This window comes from Mya arenaria, chromosome 13 (genome assembly GCF_026914265.1).
Source record: "Mya arenaria isolate MELC-2E11 chromosome 13, ASM2691426v1".
Lineage (NCBI taxonomy): Eukaryota > Metazoa > Mollusca > Bivalvia > Myida > Myidae > Mya > Mya arenaria.
The window spans coordinates 63,744,706-63,767,751 of record NC_069134.1 but is presented as its reverse complement, the minus strand read 5'-3'; the positions used below and the strand labels follow the sequence as shown (position 1 = coordinate 63,767,751).

Genomic DNA, 23,046 nt, shown 5'->3' with positions numbered 1-23,046 from the left:
CGATTCTCAACGCTATCGTTCATATTAAACTCGGCGCTAAGCCAGCCACTCGAAGGAACTCAGGGGGATTTTAGCGAGGGCAACAGTTTTACCCTCGGAGGAAACCCGCGATCATCAACTTTATCCCTCGGAGTGAGCGAGGAAAGTGGGTCTAACTCGTTGAGTGTACTGTATATACCAGACTAAGGCCCCCCCCCAATAAATAGCCTAGGTAGGGAAGGTAAACAGGTAGGGTTTTTTTTCTTTTCTTTTTTTCAATTTAAAAAAAAAAATTCAACTGATTATAAAAACGATTACAAGGGGGCATTGCCTATTTTGTTGGAAGGGTCAGGTAATCTGATTGAAAAGTATTTTTTTTAGGCCTTAATATTACTATACATTGATAAACATACCCCGTAAAAACAGGCCACACAGGCAAAACAGATGAGGATAGCTACTGCAATCAGTACGATCTCCCAGGTTTTCAGCGGACATTTCCCACAATCAGCTGGACAAGAGTCGCACGTCTCTGAGTCAGCATCTTCCGTCTTCTCACAAAGACCATCTCCACACACTGTGAAATATTCATGCAAGAGCTGTTCAAACATACCAGACATCGAAATAAGACTTTTGATGAGAATGTCTGAATTCTTATATTATTGCTTGCCATCAAAAAATTCAAAATACTTACTTACTTGTATGCTTAAATTTGCTGTATGAAGATTGTGATGTACATTTTATGTTTCTTTAGTTATTCAATAAAATTGATCTTATACAAAGCCATGTATGTACAGAAATTCAGAACTCTTGTCATTTATATTCAGAAGTGATTATTCAATGGGTTCTGAATAGATATCTTCTGTATATTACACATTGTTTCTTATTAAAAATATATACACTAAAAAAATAACCCAGGAATTTCACTGAAGCAGAAAATCCCTTGTTTCAATTTTCATGATTCCAAATTACTGTGAATCCCTAGGAACTCATTTTCTTTTTTCTTTTTTTACATGTATCAACCATATATTCAGATCCTACAGAATTCCAATCTCCCAATTTGTACACCAGGAATGTCAAATGACCCCTGAATGAAATTCATAGGGAAAACCCTTAAACCCCTGTCAAATGACCCCTGAATAAAATTCATAGGGAAAACCCTTAAACCCATAAAACGTTTTTTGATAAATGAGCTCAATGAGTTAAACTAGAACTCCGCGAGTCGGATGTGTTGCCTGACGAATTATTTACTGTCGACATTATAGCTGTTAGATTGGCATTTTATTCATTTATAGATAATGATGTTGCCATTTAACTTTCAAGTGTAGGTGCCATTTGAACCCTCAATCAGATATACCTACGGAATAAGTTTCAGGCTGAAATCTCCTATAGTTTACGAGATATGCCACGGACAAAACCTAGGCAAGAAAAATTAACAAAGGGCAATAACTCTAAAAATATGGCAGCAAGAGTAACGGTTCTTGTGCACTGCACTTGCCCTCAATGAGATCTATCTAGCAATGAAGTTTCAAGTTGATACCTCTTATATTCTTCAAGATATGCCCCGGACAAAACTTTAAGCATGAAAATTAACAAAGGGCAATAACTTTAAAACTAAGAAAGCAAGAGTTACTGTTATTGTGCACTGCACTTGCCCTCAATGAGATATATCTAGCTATGAAGTTTCAAGTTGATACCTCTTATATTCTTCAAGATATGCCCCGGACAAAACTTTAAGCATGAAAATTAACAAAGGGCAATAACTTTAAAACTAAGAAAGCAAGAGTAACGGTTCTTGTGCACTGCACTTGCCCTCAATGAGATCTGTCTAGCTATGAAGTTTCAAGTTGATACCTCTTATATTCTTCAAGATATGCCCCGGACAAAACTTTAAGCATGAAAATTAACAAAGGGCAATAACTTTAAAACTAAGAAAGCAAGAGTTACTGTTATTGTGCACTGCACTTGCCCTCAATGAGATCTGTCTAGCTATGAAGTTTCAAGTTGATACCTCTTATATTCTTCAAGATATGCCCCGGACAAAACTTTAAGCATGAAAATTAACAAAGGGCAATAATTTTAAAACTATGAAAGCAAGAGTTACTGTTATTGTGCACTGCACTTGCCCTCCATGAGATCTATCTACATATGAAGTTTCAAGTTGATAACTCTTATATTCTACAAGATATGCCCCGGACAAAACTTTAAGCATGAAAAATAACAAAGGGCAAAACTCTAAAAATATGGAAGCCAGAGTAACAGTTCTTGTGCACTGCACTTGCCCTCAATTAGATCTATGTACATATGAAGTTTCAAGTTGATTCCACTAATAGTTTAGGAGATATACCCCGGACAAGCGAAAATGGGACTCGGACGCCGCCGCCGCCGACGACAAAAGTAACCCCTATATGTCGTCTTTTCAGGCGACACAAAAAATGTCCAAAATTGCACCCCCTCCAATACCGGATCTTAGACTTGCCCCTGATTGCATTTTTGAAATGGCACATGAATTTTCTTACAAGGGTCAATCAGAATGCTCGTTGTTCTCTGGACGTTTGACTATTTACTTTGGAAACGCCTGAATATACTAGCCAATGCCAACTTGTAATGGGTCTACACCCTGCTAAGTAGCTGGATGAGCACATGAGCAGCGGCAATTTTCAATGGCTTTTGAAAACAAAAGTAGATTTTTGACAGCTAATTATTATGATTTCTACTTTCTCTTTTCATGAAAACGACTTGCAAGAAAATGAATGGGACTGTTTGCATTCTATTTGTGGAAATTGGCCGAAAACAAAGTTTCAAAAAGCAATAACAGTTTTAGTTTAATTTTGTGTGTTATTTGTGCCAATTCCTTTAAGGCAGTGTTTAAAAGATAATTAAATGTTAAATGGTAATATGCATGTTATTTAAAATTCCCCCCTGGCCCACCATTTCTGAAAATGAAGCCTACTTTAACTCTGTGGACACATACTGCCCAGATGCCACTTAGTCACAAATCCTTGGCAGAACACTGATGTTTAACGGCCCCTTCTCCTTGGAAAATAAGCCTAGTTTTTCCCCAAAAAATGAAAGTTCCCCTCCAATAAAATTCAATATTTCATTGCCGAATAGCGAACAATCAGCTGTCGGTGTTTTCGTCTGCAAGGGGAGGTAAGTCACGCTGAACTTAATTAATTAAACTTATAATGATACACAGTTGTCTCCCTTGATGGTTTACGCCATACTGTATTCTGTTCTTTTTCAATTTTGTGTGCTCGAGAAATGTCGCATAACTGGAAGTTTTCAACAAAAAAATCACAAAAACTGACGCAAAAAATATTCAGAAAATCGATTCTTTCTTCAATGACTGTAAGTCAGCAGATACATCTTGTCAATCCACTAGCTCATAAAATGTGACCGAGACCGAACTTTCTGAACCAGACAATACTGTTTCGGATGATGTCAAACCCCAGTCCCAGCAAGATCCTAAACATTCTGTTGAGCCTAGTGGCCCTGAAATTTCGGAACCACGGAGCAAAATTGTCCAACTGTCTGGAAGTTTATATTGTGAAAGCGAGTCTGAGGTACATGTAATCTCCCCACCGAATAAAAAAAACTAAAAGTAGTGCTGAGGGTAATTTAGTGGAGGGTTTAAGAACAGGAAAAAAGAGAGAGATGGTCTTGTAATGTTACAATCAAATATAATAAGATGTATGATGGTAAAATAAAAATAAAAAGTTAAACATGCACATTTCCCCCCTTTTTTTTACTAAAACGCCACAAAATTTTCCCCTTCTCAAAGGCCCCAGGTTCTGTCCCCTTTTTCAGAAAAAAAACCCTGAAAGTACTTCTTAAACATTTTGCAAGTTCAATTTATTTTGTACACAATCATTGAAAATATCTGGACTCCTAAATTTTTATTCGGACTACTATTATGTCTTACTCTATAGTCTGAAACTGTGTGAGTCCTAAATTGAAAAGATCACACAGCATATATACCTATCCTCTGTAGCACGTTTGTTTTTGTTTCCATGGCTAACTGCATGCCAGCGATCTTGAAGTGCGCGATAAGGGACGTGACGCCAACCTGGTACAGTCCGGCAACGTAACTTGTCCAGTTCCCTTTATCGACTGGACCAACTGCACATTCAGAGAACAAGAGTGATAGAACAGTACAAAATTTAATAAAAATCAATCTCTTATAATTTTTTGGTGTTGAAACAGAGTTAATGTTAATTTATTATTACCGTATTATATCATGTATAGGACGCAGGCAAAAAAATCATTGAGAAAATGGGTAAAACCCCTTAATATATAAGATAGGACGCAGCGGAAAAATGTCAAAATCGGAGCCGAAAACTTGAGGTGGGTAAAGTATTTATAACATATATTGAAGTAAAAAAACAAACAAAAATTGTATAAAAGGCATATTTCGATAAGTGTCTTGTGTATTTCGGTAATTAACGTTGTAATTCGGTAATTAAACGTACACAACAATGATATACGTCTTGACATTTTAAGAACATTCACGCATAATATAAGACTTAAACAAATGCTGTAATAGACTAGACAGTCAACCGTTGCAACCGTTGCATCTCCCAACATGCCTTCTGAATGACAGTCAACCATTGCAAAACTGTGTATTGTCAAAACTAATGATTGTTTTGATAAGGCTTGTCGCTGCGCGGATTAAAGCATGTCAGCATAATTATTGCGTGTCAGTAATTAGCCTTGCCAGCAGAAGGCACCTCGGGTAAAGTGCGAACAATACGGTATTACCATCGCAATAGTTTGTTCTATTGATGTTTTTCTAATGACAGACAGCGGGTGTTTTTCACACCTTTGCACGTTTGAAAAGATTTGAGAGTGACAATAATGCTACTTTGCGTTATGCACATTCCTTTATTATTTTTTTAAAACAGTAACATACAACAAAATGTTTTGTAAAATATCGAAACATTAAAATCATGAACAACGATTAATTGATATTTACCTCCTTTCCCGATTTTCCGTTGCCGTTATAACTCAATCCAGTTTAAGTGCTGACTCACATCGAGTTTTTGTGAGTAGCGTCCCTTTTATAAAAAAGTAAACACTCATGTTTTTTTTTCAATTTATTTCTCAATAAATCATTTTAAAGTAAACATTCAATATATTTCTGCGTGTGTTAACTTGCGTGATTTTACCTATGTTAGTTGTTTTCTTCGGTGACGCAGTACAGATACTTACTATTACCGCGTTCTTCCCCGGTCCAATATTTTCGACCTGAAATGGACTTGGAAAAAAACAGATGAAATTCTAATAGCATAGAAAGGACGCAGGCAATTTTTAAGACGATAATTGGGGGTAAAAAAGTGCGTCCTATGCATGATTTAATACGGTATCGGTTATGCACCAGTCAGTTATAACCAAGACCCCCCCCCCCCCCCAGGGTCCAGGGGTATACCAGGGAAATGGGCCGTGTTTTTACATTCAAGGTGGCCCCGCAGTGCAGGATGAATGCGGTGGTTTTGTCTTCACGCCAAAAATAGTGGGCAATGGGCCTTGATGAGGGTACCTGTGGTGCAGGGGCATTTGGCGGGGATTTTACCCGGGCTAGGCTGGACCCAAAGTCAAAGTCTCCGCTTATCCCCGGACCCAGGGGGGGGCGTGGTTACAAATGACCGGTGCATTAGAATGATTATCAAACCCTTTCGAATGTTGTGAAAACAAATTCCTAAAAACTCTTTACAAAAGACTTTACACCAAAGGCATCTTTCCATAATGAAGTAAGTCAAAGACTGCTTCAAACTGTTAACTCTTATAGATTTAGCAAAATAAAGATAGCCAAGGACTGCAAAAAACTCTTAGCTCATGCCCCACGCGGCGGCCCTCCTACTCGTCGCCGCGTGGCTCCCTGGGGGCTCGTATTGCGGCACGGCCCGGTACTTCACATTGTTGTTGTTTTTTGTTAAAAAGGAATAGTCTTCGATACATAAGAACCCGCCGGACCACCAGTGGCGCGTAAATTTTGGCTTGGGTGGTAATATGTTTTGACCTTTATTGGCATGACTGGTAGGTGAATTTTGAAGGTAAACGTAGCTGGAAAATCTGGCTTCCCAGGTTCTATTTAAAATTAAATCTCATCATTTTAATGTAAGTAAAAACATTTTCATAATAAAGTAAGGCAAAGTCTAGAAGGCAAAAACATATAAGACATTAATAAAAGAAGCAAATAACAGCCATGGTCACCTACCCAACACGTCTGAATGCGTAAAAGTTCCGCCAGAAGGCAAAATCCATGGTCCACAGAGACCAGCCACAGTCTGGTCAAGTGGACACGAGTGTACATTCACATGATAAATGCAGCAATTGTCTTTATTCGCATGCTTCACCATCGCGGGACAAACTGTTGTTTCACACCAATTCTTGGCTGTAGCACCATCACTAGAGAGCAGGCAGACAAAATCAGAGGTACATATAAGCATCGTAATGGGGGTTAACACATTTTAAAAGGCTCACAGTTACAATATAAAATCAAACCCTGTTCAAATCAATACCTATACATGTTGTAATATCCTGTTACTATGATTATTTTCGACCGTTTTGAAACAACCATTTTAAAACAACTGTTTTTATCAAATCAAAGATGGCCACTTAACTAGTTTAAATTCTATCACCTATGGTTTGCTACAGTCAAGGCAGTTATAAGTGCCATTGACTTTTATTCAATGTGCTAGTACTTATGTTGGGAATCGGTTCCAGTTTGACTATCGATAAACGGTTCCAATCAAGTATCTGATTATTGATAGTACAATCATTTTTTGACAATACCTTAATTGTAGTTTTATTCTTGTACAATAACTTGTAATACCTAACTATGCTTATGTTATGCGTCTGTTTGAAGTTATTTAGTGTTGTTGTTGCTTTCGGCAATATGGTTAATGATAACAACTGAACACATCCGAAGGCATAAACAAACTCAAAGGCAAAGATTGGCATAAATTAACGGAATGAAAATAATAAGAGGAAAAAAGAAAAACAACTTGCCCGTTAAATCGATTATGACCAAATACAATCGACTGTCAACAATTTCAGGCCCAACCAATCAATTTTTTATTTTAATCAATCATCGGTACATCACTAGCTAGTACAATTAAAACAGCATGATTTATAATTTAACCATCTCTGCTGGTATTCTATATACATGAAAATTTAATTGATATTCATCAATTAAAATTTTGTATCATAATCCAGGAGTATAAGATTATAGTTTGATGATACTTAAATATCAAGTTCAATTCACAGGAATTTTACTCAGTGTTTGGTCTTAAATGACATATTAAAAGTCATTATATGACCAAATACTGACAAAAACAACAATTTCGGACAAAGACCTGGTCACTAATACTATCATTAAAGAAAGGACCAGCCCTACAGACATGCCCAAAATCAGGTAAGTCAATTTTCTTTCTTTTACAAAACCGTCAGAATCTAAACATACTGTACATTTTTGATAAGCCCCATCCATAACCTTTGCAATGATATACAACACTTGACACTTCCTTCGCAAATTAAAAAGAAATCAAGCAAATAATTAATCTTGTCAGTGTGATTTTCAAAGGTCAAAAATGTTTATAGAACCCAACGTAAAACAGTGTGATCAGAGTCAAGATCATGCACAGGTGGCATATAGCAACAATTCATCGACTATTCCAATAATACATCACCAAAATTTTGGAAATGCATCAATAACAAGAGCTGTCACAGAGACAGGGCGCTCGACTATTCCGCCGCTTTTCAATGTAAGGATTGAAAAGTTTTGGCGAAACATGCATGGATCGCTGTTAGATTATATTTCAATGCAATACATGGGGTTCTGAGATTATAAATATAAATGTGGTTCCATGCAAAATATTAACGAGAATTTCTAAGTCTAATATTAAAGGGCCATTATTTGCAAAATACAGTTATCTAACTTGGTTATTCAATTAAGTTGGGTGGTTGAATACCATTGTATAAAGTCTCAATGCAATACATCAAATAGTTGCTGAGATATTATCCTATGTGTGCTAACATGCAAGACCTTAACTAGAATTTCTAAGTCGCATAATAAAGGGGCAAATATTATATATTATAAAAGATAGAGTTATCTTACTTGATTAAATAAGAAGGTTAAATAGATGGGAGCCTGTGTGTAAATTTTCAATGCAATACATGACGTATTCACTGAGGTATTGACTTAAAAGTGGTTACATGCAAAACCTTAACCAGAATTTCTATGTCGAATAAAAAAGGGGCCATTGTTTTAATTTAATGCAAATTGGAGTTATCTTACTTGGTATTTAAGTAGATGGTTGAGTACCATTGTATAAAGTATCAATGCAATCCATCAAGTAATAGCTGAGATATTAACCTATGTGTGCTTACATGCAAAACCTTAACCAGAATTTCTAAGTCAAATAATAAAGGCCCACAATTTGCATTATATTCAAAAAAGTGTTATCTGGGAATACAAATCTAATGTTTCAACGTACTACTTGATATATTTGCTGAGATATCGACTTAAATGTGGTAACATGCAAAACCTTAATCAGAATTTCTAAGTCAAATAATTAAGGGCAATTATTTTGCATTAAATGCAAACTAGAGTTATCTAACTTGGTTAATTAAGTAGGTTGGATGGTTGACTACCATTGTATAAAGTCTCAATGCAATACCTGAAGTAGTTGCTGAGATATTAACCTATGTGTGTTTACACGCAAAACCTTAACCAGAATTTCTAAGTCGAATAAAAAAGGGCAATTATTTTCATTAAATGCAAACTAGAGTTATCTAACTTGGTTAATTTAGTAGGTTGGATGGTTGAGTACCATTGTATCAAGTATCAATACAATACCTCAAGTAGTTGCTGAGATATTAACCTATGTGTGCTTACACGCAAAACCTTAACCAGAATTTCTAAGTCGAATAATAAAGGGCAATTATTTGCATTAAATGCAAACTAGAGTTATCTTACTTGGTTAATTTAGTAGGTTGGATGGTTGAGTACCATTGTATCAAGTATCAATGCAATACCTCAAGTAGTTGCTGAGATATTAACCTATGTGTGCTTACACGCAAAACCTGAACCAGAATTTCTAAGTCGAATAATAAAGGCCTATTATTTGCATTATATTCACATAATTGTTATCTAACTTCATTAATTTAGTATGTAAGATAGTTGGGAATACATATCCAAAGTTTAAATGCAATAACTGATGTATTTACTGAGATAATGACTTAAAGGTGCTTACATGCAAAACCTTAATCAAGGTGTGACGCCAAGGCTGACGCCGTCGCCACCGCTGACGCCAGGGTGAGTAGTATAGCTCTCCTTATTCTTCGAATAGTCGAGCTAAAAACCAACAATTCTTGCGTTTACCATCTATACTCAGTCAAAACAACTTTTTGCTAATTATTTTCCGTCAATAACAGCCATTTTTCTTTGCAAGCCCCCGGCTGTGAGAATCCAGTCAAAAACAAGGTCAACTTCGAGGCCATCAGCCAGGCCCTCGCAAAGAAAAATGGCCGTTATTTGGTTTCTTGTTTGCATTTGTACACATAAATATATACAGTGATTTTTGTTTTAAATTATTTTTACCGCCTGTGCCTTGCAAATTGGGAAAAATGTTGATTTTGGGAAAAATAGAAAATCAGGCCAAAATAGCTGATATAATGGCAAATACATACATGCTTTAACTTTTTTATGCATACATTATGCTGTGAAAGAGTAAGTCTTGTCAAGAGTTTGTTTATACTTCAAGAAATTCATTGCTTTTTTATTCATTACCATATTCTGCATTTATCAAATTGGGAAGAAATTATTAAATTTTGGGAAAAATGGACAGTTTTTCGCAAGGGGAAAAAGCCTTTAGAAGGCGGTAAATAGCACCAAAAAAAATCACTGAATAAAATATATATTACTTACGTGACACCGTCGCCAGAAAGATGGTCAAAGTAGCTCTTGTTAAAGGCCCATTCATAAAACTCGTCTTTAATAACCAACTCGTATGTCACGTTAAACTCATCTTGAGCTCGTATTTCATCTCCAGGGGTTTCAATCCACTTAACCTCTAATCCTTAAAATACATGCATCATATATAAATGTGATATTATTGTGCAAATGATTATAATTAGTACTGATACATAAGTTTGTTAATATAAGGCCATATTGTAAATATGACGTTTTAATAGTTTTACAATTAATGTCACCTTAAAAAAAATAAAGATGTTATTATTATCATTATTATTATTATTAATAATATTATTATTATTATCATTGGGAGTCTGCTTAACAAATCGTTTTGAATAAGGATGGCCCATAATGGCCTCATCTACCTTTACATTCCTCCATTGGATCGGTGTTTGTTGCATTCGCAGTGAAGTCCCAACAATGGTAGTTCAAGTTGCCGAACGCATGCCAGCAATAACCAGCTTGCAGTGTGCATATCTGTAATCAGATCATTACAAGCGTTAAAGGAGGGTAATTCTAAAGAAAACATGGGAGGAAAAGTGCATCCGGTGTGTGGCCAGAACCCAAGACTGCCGTAACTTTAGCATGGAGCTCTAACCAACTGAGCTTACCAGGCGGCTGGTTCTTATTCACACACTTAACACACCTCCACGCATACAACTTGTATGCAGATGGAGGCACTACTGCCTTTTACATTGTCACCATTAAAGTAAACCTGGGAGGAAAAGTGCACCTGGCAGGGCAATAATTCAGAAAAAAATTGAACTCCCAATTCACTTGTAATGTTTTTGTTCAACCCTTTGTTTTTATTAGGAAAATGATATGTAATAAAAAATAACAACAGTGTTTTCTGTGTCATTACAATTCACCTTCTACACCATAAAAGTTGTAAACATAGAAAACATATTGCCTGGATTGGGGATCGAACCCATGACTGCCCGAACACTAGCACAGTGCTTGTCTGGTTCTTATGCACCAGTCAATTGTAACCACGGTCCCCCCAGGTGCCGGGGTATACCAGAGATAGCTGGGGAAATGGGCTGTGTTTTTACCTACCAGGTGCCAGATGAATGCGGTGTTTTTTTTGTCTTTGCGCCCAAATACCTAGGGTCACTAGGGTGCGGGGGCATTTGACCAGCAGTTCGCACCCGCAGGACGGGAATTTCTCGGGCTTGGCTGGACTGAAAGTCAAAGTCCCTGCAATTCCCCGGACCTGGGAGGGCCGTGGTTACAATTGACAGGTGCATTACCCACACACATACTACACTACTGTAGAATCCAAAATACCTTCTAACCAAGTTATAAAATATAAATCTGAAATGGCTTTAGGATAGTTATAATATCTACTAGACCCAGTGAAATTCTATCGAATCCTGCCGAAAAAATATTAACTTCTGTTCTGATGATGTCATTTTTAGACTATCTGCGCATGCGCGCAGGTAGTCTTAACACCACAAACTCCAAAGAACTACTTCTTTTCATGTTGTTTTAACCCATTTTTTGTCTCAATGCGCTCTATGTTTAGCAGAATGACGTCGAAACCATACAAATGGATTGGTCGTGTTGCAGTCCGAGTATGAGTTTTTGCTTGTTCGGCTATTTCCGCGCTGTAATTATGTATCCTGGCGTTTTATTTTTAGCAGAATATAACTATTTTTAGATCGTTATATTTATCAGATTAATGAGGGTCAAGATAATGGAGGCTCTGGTAGGAAGATAACATACAGTATTGATATTCACTTTAGTTTAGCCCATGATGTTTAAGAAATTTTTATTACCGACGGCAAGTGTCCCATCGCCGGCAGGATTTGTAATTTAAACCTGACGTGACCCTGAAGCAGGCTTATTTGTAATGGTGATTTTTTATTTGACTTTTATGAGATAAGAAACAAATATAATTATTGTCTTAGTGTTACAATAGTTGTATCTCAGGTTTCGCATTGCTAATACTTTAAATACTATACATTTTAAATTACCTGCTACACAATAACAAGATACTTTTCATTCTATGATTTAAGGCGTTTATATTTCTAATGAGATGTTTTCATTTTTGCATAAAAGCTTCGTTCCGGTGTATTCTTGGCATAGTTTTAGAGATTAGGCTTTCAATTTATATAAGCACACATGCCCTGATACGACGGTGAGTCATGCATACGTTTGGTGAAGCAAAGTAGTTCGGATTAAACCTGTTTAACATCCAAAGAGTACGAAGCATTCATAACAGCACTAGTACTGTTTCTACATAGGTACTTACATTAAACATAAATAACATTAAATTTATCAATAAACTTTAAAAAGCACAATCATATTCTCATTCATAAAAACAGACTAATTCCGATAATCTAAAAATAGTTTCAACTTCATTAACTGACCTATATTCTAAACATAGTTTCTACATACATTAACTGACCACATGTTTGTCCTCACCGCGGGAAAACGACCATCTGATAAGCTCTGCATTTTAAAAGGCATTATTGCTAAAGTTGCTCGTAAAAATAAAATCACTTTCCTTAAAGCACCGAAAAACCTTTAGAAGCGATTGAAAAGAGCATTTACTGTAACTTCAAATACATGGGGATACGTCGACTGAATTGATATAAAGCTGTGCATTTTGAATGGAATTATTGCTGAAGTTGTTTGTAAAAAAATGATTTTCCCTAAACAAAACGTGTATGTTAATAAAAGGAAATGATATATATGATCATGCAGGGTTCGAATTTAACTTTGAGGAGCACTCGCAAAATTTTGCGAGTGCATTTTGAGGCAACTCGCAAAATGAAAAATCAACTTGCAATTTTATTATTTGCTTTATTCCCTTATAATATTGTCTAATTAAAGTAGAAATTAACACCTAAGACATATTATGAATATTAAAAAGTATCATCTTGAGTGACTCGACTACTAGAACTTGTTGATGGCTTATTCTATTTGGGGGGTCAGGGCCCTCGATCGTCAAAAATTACCGCCGAAATTCGGCTGCCGTCCCCCCTCGAAAAAGTATCTTTTTTTCCCCCTTCAGAGCTGAAAATTCCCCCTAAAAAATTGGTTTAAAAAATGCAAAAAGATCGTCAATTTTTTTAAACTACGCGCCATTGTGTGCTAGGGGAAGTAACTCGAATAATAAGTAGCGTTGTATCTAACGGTGTTAGTTCCCTTGCCAATGCGCATGCGCACTAATTCATTCCGTTGTTTACTTCCGTTTGTGAAAAATGTCGCACAATTCGAAATCATATCGAAAAAAGTTAAGGAAACAAACGGCGTTTTCCTGAACAGATAGCTGACCCTAACTTCATGCTGATGGAGATTCAGAAGGATGTCGGAATCAAGCAGGACTACCCAGTTATGGGGTATCTAATGTTGGTCGGGGCTTTGATCCCGACCTCAACAGCAGTGGTCGACAGAGTTTTCTCGTTAATGAATAGGCTGTGTACGCCACTTAGGGCTTCCATGTCCCAGAAGACGATTGAAGAGCTTAAGAGGGTCGTCAGCATTGGAGACTGTTTGACTGATGAACAATTGAACGAAGCCATTGCCTACTTCGGTAGAAAAAATGATAGAATGGTTAAATTCTAAGTTGACTGTTCAAGTGATTGAATTGATGTGAAGTTGTTTGCAATGTTACTCAGTGATTAAAGATTGTTTTAAATGTATAATGTTTGTTTGAAACCATTGTAGTTAACTATTAATACAAATTCCCCTATAATACAAATTCCCCTATTTTGGGAAAACGACGCAAAAATTCCCCCTCAAAAAGGCTGTGGGCCCCTTCCCCGAAATAGAGCGAGGGCCCTGGAGGTATGGAAAGACTCATCTGATGCTGGCAGCTTTTTGATAACAAAGCTGTCCAATAATTTGACATTGTTCACTTATATATTTACCCTCGCCATCGGGTAATTCAATACCCATTTGACAAGCACACTACAGATTTCATTAAGTCTATAAGTATTAAAAACAATAAAATAATAAATTTAAAATAAAAAAAGCAACAGTAAATGTAGTTTGGATACTTTGGACCATGAAATATATCGATCAACGAAGTCTATTCATTTTGACAGTTGGGCGGAAATATTTTCAAAGGATGATGGGGTTTACATATAGTGCGCGAAAGCGCTTAATTTAGCCAATGATTGAGCTAGGTGATTACGTCATTCGTATTAACTTTGTATTATGCACGCCTCGGAGCACCCCGGAAAGATTCGAGATAAAACTCGGCCTTTTCCATATTTGTTCTATTTTTGAAAACCTACTAGAGCGTGACTCTGTACTGTCTTCCTTATACCGGTATTGTAAACATGCCACTTATAGGCTGTTTACACTCGACTACGTAGCGGAATTAAGTTCATGTTTATTCTACTTTCCTTTTTTAACATTTTGTGGTCTAGAAAAAGCCACTCGCAGAATTTTGCGAGCTTGAATAAAAGTCACTCGCAATTTCCAAATGTCGCTCGCATTTTGCGAGTATGCGAGTCTAAATTCGAACCCTGTTGATGTATTGTATTTTCCTATCGTATGATATCTAATCAAAGCAATGAAAAACCTTTAGAAATGATCGAAATGGGGCATGCATTGTAACATTAAATACATGGGGATGGGGGGTTACGACAGTTGAAGTGACATTTACAAAAACAAAATGACACAAGACGCCATAAAGATGTAGATTTGTTTGTTTCTTCGCCCAGTGTGGGCACAACCGCTGTCAGCACATTTTTCACTTTTATTTATGTGCTCTTCACCCATTCCCATAGTTCAAATAAAATTTGCAACTCTAACATATTTGCCCGCAGATAGTCTTTCAGCGCCTCGTGCTTTGATTATACTATTAATGGCAGTTTATACAAAAAGGGAAACAACTTATCTAGAAATACATGTATGCATGTAGCAGGCAGTTCTTCAAGGACACTTCGATGGCCACAATATGTTAGATTATTGTTACTTGCTTGGGCTTAGTTTAATTTTGATTTTAAGCATATGATACAGTCGTGTTACCCTTAGCAGATCAGTATGGAAACAATGCTGTGCATTGAACAAACGTTTTACATTCTGAGATTGCAACGTTTACAGTTGAAAAGAAAAATATTTCCTCTTTTGATTGACATAAAATAATTCAATTTCAGTGCAGAAACCGATTAACTGATCGTTGTTTGCATGTACGAGTAAATGAGGCATTAGGAACCAAATTTACCAATAACGGATCACATGACATTCCGATATTGGGGGTTCTCTCAAGCGAGATTTTAGCTGTCAAAACTGACAATCAGTTTGTTTATCTTTTCTGTTAAATATATTAAGTCCCTCTATTATGCATTTTATAGGTGATATCATGATAGGATGCTTATTTGGTGGTCTGTATCACGTCAAGTCCCTAGAGATCACATATATGTACAGGGGTGTAGAAATGGGCCGGAAGCCGGTAAAATAACCCGGTTACTTTAGCATCTTCACCCGGCTATTTATCCCCGCATCATCAAAAATAAAATCTGTTATTTTTTGTCATGTTTTTATGTTTACATAAGTTTAAAACCCTGATTGATGGTATTGTTTATTTTGGTTTCCACGCGTTCGGACTACAATGCACCATTAGCTCGATTCGTGACGTCATTAGTCGCATCCCCCTCTGGGATGTTTTCAAGTTCTAGGTTTGGGTTTCCCAGCGTTCCGATTACAATAACATTGGCTCGATACATGACCTCATTAGTCGCATCCTCCATGGGGATGTTTTGAAGTTTATGATTAGCGAAGCAATAGAGGGTGAAAAAAAGAATATTTTTTTTCCAGACACCAAAAAGCGTAGTAAGTTTGCAACATGAGCGTGTCTGTCCTTCTGTTAGTCCTATTACCATTTACGCAACATTCCTTTTTGTATACGAGTGTTATCCGGATGTTTAACAAAATGAAACAAGCTTGCGGTGATGTCACTGCTAAAAATAATCCATTATTTTGATGAATTTTACATGTACCTTTGGCGAAATTTCGTACGCTTTTAATAAACGTCACAAAGTGTCCAGATATTTCTTTTGGTTGTTATTAAAACGGAATTAGCTAGCTGCAGGTGAGATATCTAGAACCACAGAAAATGAAGTTAAATGTTTAATTTTCAGAGGATCACAGAGATTCAGTGGCTGAAAGTATAGAAGTGGTAGAGAAGAAGGTACACATACGATTAGGAGGGAATTGCTAGCAAATGGCAAGGCATGCGGTCTGGAATGTTATAATAGTATCCTGAATCTGAATTTGACAGTTATTTGGTTTATTAGTTGGCCCTCACTGGTCGGGGGTGGAGGTGGGGTCGGGGGTGGGGGTGGGGGTGGGGTAAAACTCAGATCAGTGGGGTAGTTCTCAGATTCAGTATCATATTCAAGTACAGAAGTTTCCCTGTTTCCTAAATGTTACAAAATAAACATGCACCAGAACAGTTCAACACTAGAAATTTTGGTTAAAAAGGGGTTAAATTCAATCCCACAAGGGGCATTGGCCCCTAACTGGGGAAGGACACCCAGACTACCCCCCCCCCCCCGCCTACTTTTGGGATCTTCCCTGCTACTTCAAAACATTTCTACACCCCTGTATGTATTTAAAGATATCCGATTTGTTAAATAATTTCAACAAATTTTCAGCTGAAAACACTCAGGTCCAGTTAATTTTGAGAGCTTTTGGACTTTTTATAACTGTATAAAATTTTCAAAATGGATATGAATAATAACTGTGTATGTATGTGCTTGTAAATCTGTAAACTGTTTATGAATAGGATTTACTAATTCTATGCATAGAATAAACTCATGCTGATTGAGATAATTTATTCTCATTTAAAAATAATTTGACAATGATTGAGGATAACAGAATCATAAAATCACAGTAAATCACATTATAATCAAGAATTAAATCACAGACATTTAAAAAGTAAAATATAAACAAATATAATTTATATAAACACATAACAAGATGACTAGAAATTCTGACCAGCTAGCCTGAGCTAGGTGTTGATATTATGGTACTAACCTATGCAATGATATGAGGTAACAGGTTAAAAGCTGTTAGAAATAGTACTGTATAAGGTAAACCTATTTCTTAAACCTGAACAATATACACATACATCACGAAAACTGGAGTGAACAAGATTGATGGCAAAAGATGCAACAATTTGAATCAAAATTCAAGCTACTTTGAGTATAAAACATTGAACAACTAAACAAAACCATAACCCATATAAAGTACTTAGGCCAAAAAAAATAATATGTCTGGTTCAGGAAACCCGACCGACCCTATTTTTTACCCGCCGACCCTAAACTTTTTTTTCGAAATCGCGGCCGAAAACCGCGATACTGCGTATTGAAAATTTTCTTTTCTGTAGTTATTGCTCTTTGGGTTAATAGAGCGCGTTTATATCGATCTTTGGGTTAATAGAGCGCACAACAATGGCGGCGCCCATGGCGTGTTCACCAGCCACTTTGATGGCCATAAAACTCCAAAAATGTGAACATGGAGCAGAGCGGCAGGTCATGAAAGCGGTCCAGCATGGTTGCACAGCTTCGGAAGTATTCGAGGAGCTCCATGGGCCAACCAACCCCAAACTGTTTGCCACCAAATATGAAGCCGCAACTAGTTTAGGCCCGGTGTATGTATTGAAGAATATGAATACATAATGGGCAAATGTTAAACTGTAAAACTCTTTTTAAGATTTTTTCCATGTGCTTTCTGTCAGTACATGTAGTTGAATATGCAGTGACTAGTAACTGTATCTATCACTGCTAGATTTTTTGGCAAACATTTTATCATTGGAGTGTTGAATTTTACACTGTCATATGTTTGAAAACTTATATAAAGTAAAAAGTACCAACCCCTTTAAGTAAAAGTATCAGAAGATTTTCAGTGAATGTCATTAAATATATATCAGTGAAAAAATTGCCATGTCATTGAATGTACGCATTTTGTACTTTAATAATTGTGTTTGGGAAATATATCAACAGTCAATTAATAATATTAAACTCACAAAGTATTGGATAATACTTTTGTTGCTCTTCTAACCTGGACCCCTAGGTCCTCAGTGCACTAAGGTTGCCTAGCTAATGCCTTATATGATTTTGTGCAACACCACTCACAATGTGCATTTGTTACAATGACAGAATTCACAAAAGAGATGTATTAAAGTGACTTATCTTTACAAGATATTTTAAACAAAATTGTCGACAGAAATCTTTAAAAAATGGAATTTTTATAAAATACTAGGTTGTACATGAATCTCTTTTGTGAACTCTTTGTGCAGGTTAGCATTGTACAGAGGGTGACTAAAAGGCATAGGGTACATAAACAGCAAGCATAGAAAAGGAAAATAATGTGAATAAACAAAGATGATACATGGTTAGATAGATTAGATAGATTTATTCGACATAAAAATTGCATATAACATGACAAATACAAATTTAAACATGTATAAACATATATAACATTTATGTCAAGGATAACACAAAAAAGAGGTAAAATAAAACCTTATCTCCATTGTGGTCCTTACAGATAATACAGGGTTGAAATGCTCTGTTATTATGTGGTTAAATGACTGCATTGAAACAAGCACACATCACAATACCACATGCTGGGAGTTACAAAGTGATCTGACTGCTCTGTGCATCGTCTACACATAGACAACATACGTCCAAAAAAAAAAAAAAAAAAAAAAAAAATGGAAAAAATGCCTACCCTCCTAATTTTTTGGGACAACGTTTCCTGAACCAGACATATTTTTTTTTTTGGCCTTATTACAATCAAAATTGTAATTTGGAGATTCTTTCTTTGCAGGTGAGAAATAATGAGCAACGAATTATCACTAGATTTGTTGAAAACAAAACAATGCCAATTAAATTCTAAATACATTCTAAAGACATATGAATTAACTGATTAGTTTATCTATCAGTTTTAGTCCACCTTATTTTCATGGCAATAACAAGTATATCAATGTCAATTAACAACTATTTTCATCACGTAACATTCGGGCATCTTTTTGAGTGTATCTCTTAACATTTGTATAGTGTTACTTCATCTTCTGCTGTAAGTACATATTTACATGGAATAACAACGCCACCACCACTCTCAGATGGAGCAGGCCACTGTGGGAAACTGGGCGTCGGTTCACCAGTCATGATGGCACACACGTGTCCACCCGAATCAAGTACATTGTAAAAACAAAGAATGCATGGTACATGGCCAGTTGGAAGGGCAGCTATATCTGACAACTTAAGCTGTCTTTTATCATCGGTTACCATGTCATGTAAAGTGATATCAAACTCAGAAAGTCCAGGAATCCACACAAGGCATGCATCTTTATCTTTGATGTAAGTATATACCCTATCTACAACAAGCTTTGTCACAGGGTCAGTTATTGGGTTTTTTATCTTGTACACATGGTACCCCTTTATCACCGAGTTCTCTAATGTGATAGATGTGCAACAGCTTGCTGGAGACTCATCATGGGCTTCCTTGTCTGTGGAGATATCATGGCCTCTTCCTCTTCTGGCTTTGATGACAGATATATTAGGTGGTGGTGGTACCTGAAAGAAAATCGTTTCAATTAAATACAGAATTAGGGAAAACGAAGAAAAAAGTAGAAGACAGCTGGCTAGTCCACACTGCCACCTGAACTTTAAAGATTTTACAAACCATGAGCAAGTAACTATTTGATTTATTTCAAATAATTTATTTTAAGTGTACCCTGCTACAATATGATAATGTTAATGTGATGTTCTGTTCCAGATTCAAATGGTTACTTACCTCCACCAACTCTTCTCAATAAATAATGTTGTCAACTCTGCCCAAATTCAATCTTCATTCATCTGTAAAACACAAGTGATATTTTTAAAAACAATCACAAACTACATGGTATACACTTATGGAAGTGGCAATCCTCGATACCAATTAAAACACAGGCGTCTTTTAAATTAAAAGCTGATAAATATCATTTTTATGATATTAAGTGAGTACAGTACTGTACATCATATTTATGTATAATAAAAAGTCAAACATTTGAAACTAAATTAGATATGTGTGTTATAATTCATATTTTAATCATAATTAAAGTAACATAAGTATCCAGCAATGTTTGTTTTATGTTTAAAAAAATCGGCAATGACAAACTGGTACAAATTCACTATGTTGAGAGAACCCCTCACACTCACTGCATGAACAAAATGGCGGTCCGCTATTGGTTAATTACCCACACGTAATTATGACCGCCAAATTCTAACAATTCATTGATGAAAGAAAAGAATGTTATGCATTTTTAAGAGGTTATATATTGGCCTTTCATAAAATATATAAATTGTTCACTTACACATTGTAGTTGGACGAAACGTTCTCAGAAAAAGCACATGTTGCAATCAAATTGAGGCCGGAACAACTGGGTCACGTAAACAGTTGCATCGAACGTTCGTATGATACAGATGATTTTGAAGTTCGATTTAACCAATATTTGTTGTGATTTTCACAATCACTTTAAAGTACATAACTGCCAATTTTCAGAAAAAAATACAATTAAATAAATTTTATAGCGTGTATTCAACAAGAGAGTGATCCGTTATGATCCGCTAAGGGTAACTTTACTGTATGGCCATGTCGCATTGTGCATAAAAGGATAAAAACAGCATTGTATTTTAGGCATAACAAAACTCAACTCTACTTCTTGTTATACAAGAATTAATAATATTCAGAATAAATAAGTTTAGAAAACCAGGGACATCAGTGAGTGAGAATCATTTTACACAGTTAAAAATCACGAAATATCGCTGAGTATTTCGTTTAAATATAGCCCAACATGTACATCTTAATATATACATATTCAAAATATTTACCAGAATACACAGAGCTAAAACTGGAAATTGTGGAGAATTTATCTCCATGTCACGAGGATGGTCTCTTCTAGCAAAGAAGTTTTTTCTTTGAAAATGGCGGCCAAATTTCTTGTCTGCGTTCTTTTAATGACGTCACTTATGCAAGTATAAACGTGAGGTCATCGTTGAAATAGGTTTAGTTTACGGAACTTCTTGGTGTGTGTTTTTCAGATATTTAGGTATTCATGTCATCAATGTTGGACTATTTTAAATATATCAGGATTAGAAAACGATGTAGGCCAGTATTCCATGTGCACGCATGAATTTGATTTTGAAAAATATATATATATATATATATATATAATATGCACTTTGTACTATATAATATACAGTACAAAGTGCATATTTAAAAAAAAAAAATTTCAATATTTTTTCACATATTCGGTATTATAATTTTTAGTGAGGAATTATAAGATTTTTTTTTTTGATTTTTTTAAAAAATGTTTCAGTTTGAAAATCCGGTGCCAGTGGGTCACAATGATACTTGGCAAAATAAGAAGGAAAAGACATATATTACTATACAGACTAGATCATACTATTGATCACATAATTTCTTAAAAGAAAGGATTGTTTTATGAATTTACTTAGATTTCTTATTTCGATTTTGCGATTTCATTAGTTCAACAACAAATTTGTACATACTTTAATATATATTGTTTTTATCAACTCCTTTCTAGTATTGTTGTACACAGGGCATATTATGACAAAGTAGCACATGAAGACAAATTTGCTAAAATATTCCAAGAAGACAGACGTTTAAGTGCATGTAGGCGTAAACCCCCCACCATATTTAGCCCTTTATGACTGCCCGTGTAACGAATACGTTACTGTGTAACGCATCTTTGTAACACTGCTCTTACTATGTATCCGACGCAGTCTGTACACTTTGGTTGATATAATACGTCAGGGTACAGTCAACATTTTTGTATGTTTTATGTCCGTTTCGAAATGCACTTAACGTATGTGTTGTTTGTGTGTTTTCCAAAGGACTGTATTCATGGTGTATAAACGTTGAGCCAGTACTGCAAATGACTAAATGGTGTATTGCAAAGGTGTGTGTTTATTGAAAGGTGATATAGATGCCTTGCCAACTTCAATTGCTGTCAGATATAAATATGGTATGGCCGTTTTACTAAGATACGACAGAGAGAAAAAACAAAACAATTCTCTTAATAAGTTTTGATGGAAATTAAGGATGCCAACATATTTTTTTCCATTTTGCGCCTTTGTCGGTAGAGTGGACGTCATCAAAGTTATCAAAAAATATTATTTTATATTTAAACCAACAAGTATTACTATAAAAATACCTGTTGGAGTAGTTGCATGGAATAGTAGTGTATACAATGATAAATTATACATGTCCTCTTTGTAATAGATGTGGTAACTAAAGGGGACAAAATCCATTATTAGAACGTGAATCACTTTGTATGAGTAGAACACGTTTTATCAATGGAAATTAATTTCGTTTTCCAAATATTTTCTAGCACACCGGATAGGCATTTCCGGTAAATTCAGCCGTGCTGGAAAACTCCATCTGGCATCCCCCCCAGGCCAGATGAATCACGCGCTGTGACGTAATACTTTCAATTTATTTTATTAAACACTTAATGTAACCATAGTTATGAGATTTCAATAGATGAGTTCCATTAACATTAACTATACAAAAATATTCCCTAAAAACAAAACAAAATAACCCTTAAAAGACGTGATAGCGAAGGAACTTATTGACGTATGCAGTGAATACAAATTACTGCGCGTCATGACGTCAGTAAACATCACCGCACGCGCTTTTTGGTGAAATGTACAAAAACGCGCTTTCTTATGTATTTTCTTCACAGAAAATGTAATTTAAGGTTGGCTAGAAAAAATATCTATCATGTGTGTCCGTTCCGGATAGAAAAATCCGACCCTCGGGCACGCTGCGTAGCCGGTAACTCGGCAAGCCTCGTTACCTGGCAACGCAGGTGCCCTCGGGTCGGATTTTTCTATTCGTAACGGGAACACATGACAGATATTAATATCATGCATGGATTAACATACAAATCATTGATTGACTTAAAACGTTTAACTTGTACAAACAACTACGTCAATTTATTTCAGAAATTCTATCGACGTTAAATTGATATTCTCATTACTAGGTGCCCAAATATTGTTAAAATGTTCACCTGTTGTCCAAAGTATTATGAGCATGGACAGTTGTAATTAAGATAATTTATAAAA

The 23,046-nt window shown here is 35.8% G+C and overlaps 1 protein-coding gene and 1 long non-coding RNA gene across 2 annotated transcripts in view; both read right to left on the bottom strand.

Moving 5' to 3' along the window:
* Positions 1–20,877, bottom strand: part of LOC128214186 (atrial natriuretic peptide receptor 1-like) — a 51,579-nt gene extending 30,702 nt beyond the window's left edge. The window contains exons 1-6 of the mRNA XM_052920528.1: positions 20,788–20,877; positions 10,318–10,429; positions 9,908–10,058; positions 6,194–6,384; positions 3,958–4,098; positions 393–553 (exon numbers count right to left, since the gene is read on the bottom strand). Of these exons, the coding sequence (XP_052776488.1) occupies positions 393–553; positions 3,958–4,098; positions 6,194–6,384; positions 9,908–10,058; positions 10,318–10,429; positions 20,788–20,835 (804 nt within the window). The 5' untranslated portion in view covers positions 20,836–20,877. The remainder of the gene's footprint in view (positions 1–392; positions 554–3,957; positions 4,099–6,193; positions 6,385–9,907; positions 10,059–10,317; positions 10,430–20,787) is intronic.
* Positions 18,705–20,471, bottom strand: LOC128214188 (uncharacterized). Its single transcript, XR_008257878.1, has 3 exons — positions 20,271–20,471; positions 19,712–19,773; positions 18,705–19,491 (listed from the first exon to the last, which is right to left on the bottom strand). It is a non-coding gene; the product is annotated as an uncharacterized LOC128214188 (long non-coding RNA).
* Positions 20,878–23,046: the final 2,169 nt, after the last annotated feature.